This window comes from Dinoponera quadriceps, unplaced genomic scaffold (genome assembly GCF_001313825.1).
Source record: "Dinoponera quadriceps isolate SergipeBrazil2010 unplaced genomic scaffold, ASM131382v1 scaffold566, whole genome shotgun sequence".
Lineage (NCBI taxonomy): Eukaryota > Metazoa > Arthropoda > Insecta > Hymenoptera > Formicidae > Dinoponera > Dinoponera quadriceps.
In genome coordinates, this window is record NW_014555972.1 from 2207447 (window position 1) to 2218065 (window position 10619).

The window sequence follows — 10619 nt, forward strand, 5'->3', positions numbered from 1 at the left end:
GACAAACCGGCGAAAATATGATGTCACAAAGGGGGGAGGGAGATAGATTGGACGTCCGTGCGACTCATTTTAATCTGTCGCGAAACGGGCCGCGAATAGGACAGGGGGGAGAACAAAGGACAATAATTGTTTCTTCCGACCCCGTGATCCCGATCTATAAATTAACGGCTCTTCCCGGGCTCTCTTCTTAATTGGGCCGCGTATTAATCCCCCTCCAGGACGCGACCGCAAGGATTTATTTGCGGGGCGCGTAGGGGAAAGAACGGCGGTGATAAGCGGGACCGAGGAGCCGGCTGGAAATGTGGAAGGACACGTGGGATTACGAGGTCTTAACTGTGCGTGCCAAAATGAACGAGGAGTGCCCTCGACGTCTCGGCGTGGACTGCGTCTCGGACACATTTGACGTTTGCGCTGCCGCCGAAAATTGTACACGCGGGTTTCTCCCGAAAATTCTCCCTCGTGGAAACTTCCCGGTAAGCATCTCGTCTGAATTTGATTTTTGCTCGCATACAAATGTCGAGCCACTGGCTGCTCGTAACACGGGCCAACACGTAAAGTGTTCGATCTAAACCGTGAATTCCAGTTAATTTTGCGATGTTAATCGCGATATAAAATGAAAACTTAACTCTAATTTCCATCATGCAGTGAACGATATTCAGATGTGTTGCGGCAAAAGAATGTCTTAAAAATCACCTCTTTTATAGCTGACCAGCTGAAACTGCTCGCCCTTCTCATAACTAAAACATCAGCTTATGGAAATGTGGAAATCAAACAATAACATATTGAAATTAATTCGTAGTAATTTACAGGTTAGATCGGGTTGTTATTTATGACAGAGTGGGGTAGAGAGAGAGTAGGACTGTCCAGGTTTAGTCCGGGTTGGTAGTTGATATTTTCCGCAGGATCCTGAGAGAGTAACTATGGAAAATATAAGTACCGTTTCTAAACTTCGATCTGCAGTTGCGTCCTATTGTCATGTGCGTGATAGATCGGGTTGAACGAGCCGAATATTTTGCGCGGAATTGCGGAGAAACTCCCGAATTCGTTAAGTGAGACTCGCGGGTAACCCCCTAAAGGATGAAGTATGGTTACTTGGTTTAAGTCTTCGGTAGTCTTCAGCCCTCCTCGAGTCGAGAGCGGCCGGCAGTGACGGAGAGGATTTGCGCTCTCGCGACGAAGGAGTTCGCGATTTCTTTCGAGCTGCGAGCGCGAAATTCCGACTCGACGCGAAAGACATGAAAGACATTCGAACACGATACTCCACTTCGGGAATCTCGACGACGGCGCGCTGCCCAGGATTTCCGCTTTAGACGGCGGGGAGAATAGTGTCCTTAAGCCGCGCAGGCGAAATATATCCCGCCGCCGTGCAGCTTTCAGGCCTCCTCCCTGCCACGCTACTCGCAAAGATTCCCATAAGGCTTCCTCGAGTCTTTCACCGAGGAGGAAATCCTTATCACGCCTAACCACGAATCTCTGGCCTAACGAAACGAGCCCCATTGGCAACCCCGTTAAACGGCCGAATCGGATAATTGGAGTTAAATATCAGAGAAATTAGCTTGTGTTAAGCTTATATATACGTTTAGAATTTTATGTTATAATTTCATATCAATATGTAATTTTTTTGGAGTCTACCTCTACTACGTGCAAAATCAACATATTGATATCCACGAGATGCCGATCGATTTTTCAGGTATCTCCATCTTTGGGGGAGTTTTGATTCGCAGAAGAAAAGAACCTTTTCACCCCTTCACGAATAAGATCTCTTATTACAATATTCTTTCCGCCGGTCGATATTCGGTATTATCGATATTCGGCATGCGTGGCTGCGACTCGTGGAACAAGGGGAGATCGCTCACGGAGAAAAGTTCGCGCCATTGCGGAAATGTACCGCTGATATACCGCGCATTATTACGCAACGCATACAGACATCGATATCGACGCGGCGAAGAGGTCTGAAAGCGCGAGACACGAGTAAGGCCATAAATCTACGAACAGCGCAAGGCGAGTGCAGCCCGAGAGATACCCCTGCAGATTAAGTCACGAACCGTCGTCCGGGTATATTTATCGTATTCTCGAATGTTCGATAATGTTCGCACTAAGTATGTACTTGATATACGAGGAATCGACGTGTCAAGTGTATATTCGGTAAACGCAATTCTTAATTTACAAAAATTACAATATAGCCTATATTTTCTGTACCATAGCTAAATAACTTTCTTATTGTCATTTTCTGTCTCAACGCATAAATATAAATAGAGAGGGAAATAAAATTCAAAAAGTATACAGTTTATGAAATCTGATGAGCAGTGTTGTCGATACGACGCTGTTTCGCTGGTTCAATCAGTGACATCTTCATCAGTGATTCGACTTGAGGGAGCACGGTGACGAGGAAACATTCGGCGCGTTTGCCTACGACAGATACGCCATATGATAGTGGAAGAAAAAACAAAACACGTCCACGATTGGATATGTTAAAAGGGTACGAAGGGGATGAGCAGCGAGCCCGCACGTGTATTCGCAGCGATTGCAGCAGAAAGGGCGGCGATTGGCCGTGTCGGAGCGATGATCACGTATGGGACGTATGGGGAAATTAGAAGTTTCGCGGCTGTTCTCCGCGGACCGGCCGGACAAATGGATAGAATTCAATGCCGGCGAGCGTTTTCGTACAGGCGGAGCCCCTTATTGCTCCCCCGGGATTTCCCGAGGGATGCCGGCCGAAATTAGTCCATATTATTTCGGTGAGCGAGAGGCGTGAGGGTGGAAGCGGTTAGACGGCCGGTTTGTTACCCGGAAGACGACAGGCCGCCGACGGAGAAAGACGAATCGGCCTTCGGGAATCTACGGGGATGGCGTCGCACGATCTGATTTCACGTGGCACGAAGGAGTCGTCGGAAGAAACGTCGCGGGAACACGATTTCCACGTGAATGCGAGGCGCGTAACTGCGAGGGAAATTCTTCAGAAAGGGCTTCGTCAGCTATTTGTCTCCGCGCGGGGCGAAAACCGCTGCAGTTCCAAACTTGTCGGAGGATCAATAATTATCAATTCCAAAGACGTCCGATATAATGTGCGTATGAATGATTAAGCGCATTACTTCTCATCTGAACTTATATCCGATTTTGCCGCTCCTTAATTCGAAGCGCTCACAAAAAGGTCAAAGTTCAACAAACCGACGCATCGATCGATTCGCAACCGTCGCATAAATCTCACCGTGCATTGAGAGAAGAACTATTTACAGTACCATAAAAGGTTTCATTATCGTTAATTAAATCAATTAAAGATGATAAATTTTTATTTTACTGCTTTTTTACTTTTATAAGCGCAGAATAACGAGATAAATCAATCGGTGTAAAGGAAGTACATGGCTGCTTTACAAAAAAATATCCAATTTCCAATAAATGAACACATATTTCTTTAATCAAATATACATTATTATTTTATACACAAATAACAAAGATTTTTAAGTACAGATAAATTTTGCTTGAAAAATTTTTTCATTCGATGCATATTTTTTGAATTATTTCCGTATGGTCATATTAAATGACTCACTCTGTATATCATTTTTGTATTGGTCGAATATTTCTTCTTTTTTTTTTTCATATTTTTCTTTTACCGTGGAATTTTGCGGTAGTCTAACGGGAAGTCGGTTGCGTCACTTGAGTTACGCGTATATCGATCCAATCATAAGACAAAGCGCTATTCGCTCGTTGGAGAGAGCGAGAGAGAGAAAGAGAGAGAGAGATAGTTGAGAATCAGAAGAAGGCCGCACGTCGACGGCGCTTTAAACATGATGGGGGTACGCCGTATCGAGTGCAAGACCCAATCTCCGTCCCGCATTAGTTTCATCGATAACGATATGTCTCGAACACACACATTCGTTGCAGACGGGCGCAGGCTGGTTTAATCATTACGTAAGTGCATCACGAAATGCTGGTCTCGCTATCTCTTTGAACGAGGGGATAATCGCTCCAATTAAGCTGCTTTCCCACGGATTTCGCGTACGTACGCGGGTGCGTGCGTGCGTGCTTGCGTCTCGTCCGAGCGGGTCCCGCGCGATTCGCGCGATCGATATCAATAATATCTCATCGTATGTATACAAGTATATATATATATATATATATCTCGAATAAAAATCCACGGGATCTTTTATCGGCGGGGCCGCTTTAATAAGCGTGTCGAGTTTTACCATTAATCTTCATTTGCCGGATCTCGCAGCAACGATCGAAGCTGAAGCGTGTTATTTTCGGGTTATTTCGCCGATGAGCGCGCGCATGGGCTGAAGATTGCATTCGCCCGACGTGCGATAATGTCCGAGGAAAAATCTGTGAAAACAAATCGACGCGTCCATCGCCCGCCGCTGTATCCCCCGCGCCGATTTATCGGATTTTTCTGTCCTCTCTCTTTCTCCCTCTCTCTCTTTCTTTTTTTGCTTTATTTCTTTTTTATATACAGGTATAAAAAAATATTACATTCCGCCCGCCGACGGTATTGGTTATTAAACGCTTTCGAATGAATACTGCATGAGCGCGCCGCGCTCGAGAATACCGCCTGTTATATACATGCGTGTGTGTATGTGTGTGTGTGTGTGTGTGTGTGTGGTTGCGTGCGTTAGTTCGCTTACTCACTCGCACGTGCGTAGAGGCGCACGCACACCCGCGCCAGCGCGATCTGCGACGGGCGTTAAATAATTTTTTGCTTCTCGTAAAGTGAAAAATGTGATGTCCGCAGAAAGTAATCCGCTCGTCCGAGCGATAATCGGATGAGCCGTTTTAAATCGGACATACAGTCGATCGCAAAAGTCCGCGGAAGATCTAAGATCGGGGCGAAAAAGCGTCGTGTAAGTGGAATCGCCGTCGATCCGTTCGGTTCTTCGTGAAATGTATACTCGAGAATGTGAGACCGGGGAATGGGGAGAAAAGGGAGAAAAGGAGACGAGAGAGAGAGAGAGAGAGAAAGAGAAAGAGAAAAGGAGTGGTAAAGCGTTAAGAACACGACCGTGGTCTAAATATACAGAGCTGACGAACGATCCCGGCGAATCTGATTCGTTTTTCTCGCGTTTATTCTCGCGCGCGAAAAGCAACGTCGACCGTTTAGCGCGACGACAACGGATCGTCGCCGCACCTTTTTCTTCGCCCGTCCTTCCACGAAGACGTTCTTTCCTTGCGATTAACGAGGCCAGCGGTTAGAGATCGTCGACCAATTAAGCTTCCAGACGCGTCCAGACGAACGACAAAAGAATATTATCTTCGTTCCATTTATTTCGTTGCAACAATGCGAATCTTGTTTACGCGCTGCAGAAACCGTCCCGGGGGTAGAACGCGAACTTTTCGAACGGCTGTGAAAAGGAGCGCGCGATATCGAGCCGTCCCCCGTGCGCAAGAAACGAATACGCGCATAAATATACCGGCGTAAAACTTATCTTCAAGTTTATTAAAGACACCTCGCTGGTTACGTTAGTTATTGTTGTAATTGCGTAAGTTAGCATTATTAAAACGGGCCCGCGACGGAGCAGCGAAAAGCTCGTAATCTCCCCCCCCCCCACTCTCTCTCTCTCTCTCTCTCTCTCTCTCTCTCTCTCTCTCTCTCTCTCTGTCCTTCCCCTTCAGTTACTTAGCTCAATGTCTTGAAGTTTATGAGATTTGTGCCCGTGCTATTCTCACAAACGGGTGTCTAGACTTCGTTTACCGCGGGAAAGTTCAAAATTACCCCTCGCAAAGTATTACCTAGAGCGTTCCATTCATCATTCACAAGCTGTCGTCTGGACCGTGACTGTTCCAACTAATTTGGCCCGCGCATTTCTTTCCGCGAAGTCAGCGAGCGCTGCCAAGAAAAGTCCGCAAGCTCTGCCTGTTCCTGTGTTCTTGCGAGGTATTTCTAATTTGTTTTCCCAAAGCACCACGGCGATCCGAGAGCAGACCGGGCCCCTCTTTCACCGCGTCACTCGTCTCGTCGTTGCTCGCACGCGGATCAGTATGCATTAAAAGTCGCAGAACGACGTAATACTCGCGAGTACTTTTATCTCCACTTCACTTAGAATTCGTCATCACGCAGCTGGAGATGTCAACATTTTATTATAATTCGATAATAACAATGTTCGATAATAACAACCGATTTGCATCCGTTGTGAGATCCGAAGAACATGCTAATATTATTGATTTTCTTCCATGTATTACCAATCACAAATGTAATAAAACCTATCAAAGATACGTATGATTATATGATTCGATCCGCTTAAATAGATTCAGACAACGAGGCTGTCTGAGAGTTGAAAAGTTCCGACGCAACACCACGTACTTGTGTTTAATCTGAATATTTTCGCGATCACGAGACGAGATAACATCTTAACTGACTTAAGTAATCTAACCAGACAGTGATAAATATCCGCTAAGTGAATTAAGCATGAGGCCGGAGTTAAAGTGACACAGAGCAGCACAGGTTCATAAGATAGTACTGGTGGCGACGAGCGAATGTTTAGTCAAAGGTTAGAACTGCACCCAGGAGAGCATTATTTGCTAAGCTAATGAGTAGTTTCCACGTTGTTCGGCAATCAGCTGAACAAAGGACTTCCGGTCACGTCTACCGTCCGTCGAGGACATCCTGCCACCGTCTCTAGTTTGGACTCCTTCACGCGACAACTTCGCTAACAGCGGGCGCGCTGTGCAAACAGCTGCACTTCCCTCCGTTTTAAGTACGTGCGTCAGGAATTAACGGAGCCTACCGGGAATAATAGTGAGATAGACGCGTTTACAGTAAACGAAATAACGATGTTTATTTTTTTCCCTTTCAAAACAGTCGGTAAATTTATTCTTCCTGTTTTCTTCATTTCAACGGCGTATTAATCGAAACGCGATCTACACAAATGTAAAATTCAAACAAGACCTTGACTGTACCCGAAGCTGAGGTAACCGAAGTCCAAGTTAGCACTATTTGTATGCATAAAGGTAGCCCAGGACTGGTTGGTGCGTTTTTCTTCTAATATTCTCTTACGTGGAACTCATAAAAATCAAATACACCACCGTAGTCAAAAAGTTCCAGGCCGTGATTTAACAACCAGAATATCTTTGTCAATTTCCCGATAGGGTTTCGACCGGCGGCACTTCAACCGACGTGTATAAAAAGCTCAGCCGTTTACCCTTTCGCTTCGACGCCGTTGAAGATTCCTCCCTTCTTTCCGCGCGAAAATGCTTCGGAACCTCCGCCGGCTGAAGTTCGAATCGATTCCTCGGAAGGGTAGGGGATGTGTGACTTTCGACGCGTCCACCGTAACCCGATTATCGTTCGCACAGTCACACATCCTCGAGCGTCTCGGGGATGGGCGTTCGATGCGACGTAAAACGCGGTAATAAATCCTCCCTCCGTGAGGATCCCGTTTCCGAACTAATGGTGCAACAAAAGCAAGATATTAATGATCTCGCGTGCGTAGCAAACATGTGGTACTTGCCGGGCGGATCTCGCCGGCGAGCGAGCGGAGCGAGCGAGTGAAAAAGCGCTCCCTCAAAGACGGAGATAACGAGGAAGCGAAAATAACGATATGCGCGCGCGGACCGTGCAATTTCCTAATGTGGCCATTTCGCCGACAGCGAGAAACATCTTTGATTATTCGCGTATAATAAGCAAACGCGGGCTCAAGTGCTAATGGGCGCCAGGATAATCATCCGGACCCCGGCTAAGAACGCGGAAGGACGCGCGATGCGCTTCGCCAGGGATTTCCCGCCTGCTTCTTCGTCCTCTTTTTGCCCGCGTTTTCTTCCCCTCCACCGGCGACCGCGGCGGACGTACCGTACGTTTGAACAAAGTGCGTTAATGGCGCGCGGCTGATTAAAGGTTTTAATCCTGACGTCCATAACACCGATAACGTCCTCCCGCCGCCACCACCGTCCCTGCCCCCCCCCCCTCTTGCGCTCTGCTGCGTGCTCGTCTGCAGGGAAAAATAAAAGGCGACAGACTCTTTGTTGGCCCCGACTAGCTCGGCGGAGCTAGTCGGTCATTAAAGTCGATCCCGATGAAAAGTCGAGGCGCGATATTGCCTTTACATGGCCGGCTCTGCGCGGGGGGAGGGGGGGCACGAAAATGCATACTGCACTCGCGGGACCGAGCCTCCTCGAGCATCGGGAAACGAGCGTCTCGTATGTCTTATTTTACGGAAGGTAGCGCGGTATTCCGCGGAAAATGCGCAATAAGTATCCTCTCTTTCTCTCTCTCTCTCTCTTCTCGCCTGCCAGGAGCCGGAGAGGGAGAAATATATCGCTTAAGGGAACACTACGAAATCGAATAAGGATACGTAGACAGCGCCCGGTCTACGGGATCGTAACGCTACGGAACAATCGGTGGAGTATATTCCTGAGAACTGGCGAGCTCGAGCACATTTTCCCGTCGAAAATTTTCGCGTCGTAACTGTTACAGGACTCCGACACGAGGAAAGGAGAACAAGGAGCATGAAAATTGACGCGTTCGGCGCCGGACCGTTTTTACGTGACTTTCGATTCACGCCGCGTGTAACCGAAAACAATACACAACGCGGAGCTCGATAAATATGTCATAAATATGTTATTCGTTTTATGGGTTTTTCGTTGAATCGGCGAGTTGTTTATGATAAGAGTGAACAATCAACACGTACGTAACGACAACGTTAAAATAGCGACGAGAGGAGGAAAATAATTTCCAGGACGGAAATGAGTGAATTATCGTCGCGCACTTTGTTTCAAGATATTCGCGAGATAAAGTTAATTAAGGCGAGCGAAGGCTGCTACGAGGTCGAGATATCGGGAGAATCGGTTTTACCCGCATTCGAGGAAATTGCTAAGCCCCGGACGATCATCGACGGTGCTTTACGACGCGCTTCTTCTTCTTTTCCAATTTAGATAAATAAGCGTGAAAAAGACGAGCGGCAGATCCCACGGATACTTGACGCAACATCGGGCAACTCGTTTACGTAATTTCCGGTCGAGTTAAGGGAACCTTCGTGAATCTGTTCTGCGTCTCGTCGTCATCGTCTTTAACGACACCTCGATAAGCGCGTTTCCTGATGAAACAATTTCGCAACGAACGCTACGGGAGCGAGGTATAAAACGCGCTCTCGCGTCGTCGAGCGCCGCAATTCTCCGAGCGCGTCGTCCAACATGAGCCGACTTTTTCTCCTCGTGTTGTTAACGCACATCGTGTTGGCCATCGAGCCATGCATCATTCAGCAGAAGAAGGTACAGAGATTCGACTTAATCTTACCGATCGGCCGCGTAGTGCGAACTGTAGTGTCACACCGCAATTACGTGTTAATATCACTTGGTGCTTCCATCTTAGGCAGAGCCAGACATTCGAGTGATCGAGTTAGACGACTCCAGCAGCAGCGAGTCCGTAAGTGCGAATCCGCGACGATCACGTCGCTTGGCTCTAATTTCATAATCGTGGCTCGGTTAATTTTTCAAACTTACCCCCCGCGTATCTCAGAATATCCGCACACGCTCGCCGCACACACGCAGCGCGCCAAATAAAGCAGCATAAAATAATCAACGAGCAAGTTAACATAACGATATCGTCGCGACTATATTTCCCCTCACTGGGATTTTAACTGTGAAATTTCGCGACATTGTATTTTCTCTCTCGGATATAAATTCTTCCGCGAATAGGCGTCTCTATGTTGCCGCGGGTATGTATTTTCTAATAACACCAATGCGTGACGTTCTTTTCCCGAGAAGAGCGAAATCGTGGCCCTCCACCTGCCCGACCGACGAAGGAGGGAAATCGATAGTCAGGCGAGAAACGGTTCCTGCGAAACGGATGAGGATTGCGGTCCGGGGGCAATCTGTCTCCTGCATCTGACCTGCGGTATGTAACACGTGATTTTCTTCGGGTCGGAAGTTACGCGTGCAATTTAACGGACTATCGCGAATCAAACCTTTTATTTTCCGAACAGTGAGGGGAAAGTGGCGGACCATAGATCCCCCGGAGACACGACCTGCCAATTAAAAATCGGACCGACACGTGGCAACAAGCGAGCAAGAGAAAAAAAGAGAGAGTGAGAAAGAGAAGGGAAGAGAGAGAAGGAGAGGGAGAGAGAGAGACAACGTCCCCCTGCGTATAACGATGACAAAGGTGCGCTGATAAAATTTTTGTAGAGTAACGCCGCCCAGGCGAACAATACGAACGCGTCCGCGAATCAATCGAATGATTGATTTCCCATCATCGCCCATATCCAGCGGATATATCTGTTTGCTTATCTGTATTTTCGTGCGTCGATGAAATTTCCACCGCGCATCCATCCCATTGTCGGCGCATGAATATAACATAAACCCAAAATATCGAGCACAGACAGAGACACAGACGGGCGTTTAATGGCAGCCGTACTAAAGCGGTTAAGTTACATTTTACACGCGGATTCGGGACGTGTGTCAGCGTACGCATACAGGGATACGCGATAGCGGCGTAAAAGCCACCCGCGGAAAAACAAACAGAGTATCGGTCGCGCGCGCGCGGTAACATATGGCGCCGTACGATCGGGGCTCATTAACGACGAGGAAACGTAGGAATACCGGACGAGAAGACCGGTCGTAAGAAAGGAGGGTTAGAGAGCACGCTCTCCTCTCGCCGTCGTAAATTTAGTGGGAACAACTGCTCCCCCCCCCCC

At 47.6% G+C, this 10619-nt stretch overlaps 2 protein-coding genes across 3 annotated transcripts in view; one reads left to right on the top strand and one right to left on the bottom strand.

Annotated features, from left to right (window-relative positions):
- Positions 1 to 10619, bottom strand: part of LOC106746411 — a 431128-nt gene that overhangs the window by 218021 nt on the left and 202488 nt on the right. The window lies entirely within an intron of this gene.
- LOC106746412 lies at positions 9118 to 9961 on the top strand. Its single transcript, XM_014623002.1, has 4 exons — positions 9118 to 9195; positions 9296 to 9355; positions 9691 to 9820; positions 9909 to 9961. The coding sequence occupies exons 1-4, from the start codon at positions 9118 to 9120 to the stop codon at positions 9959 to 9961; spliced, it is 321 nt and encodes a 106-aa protein (XP_014478488.1).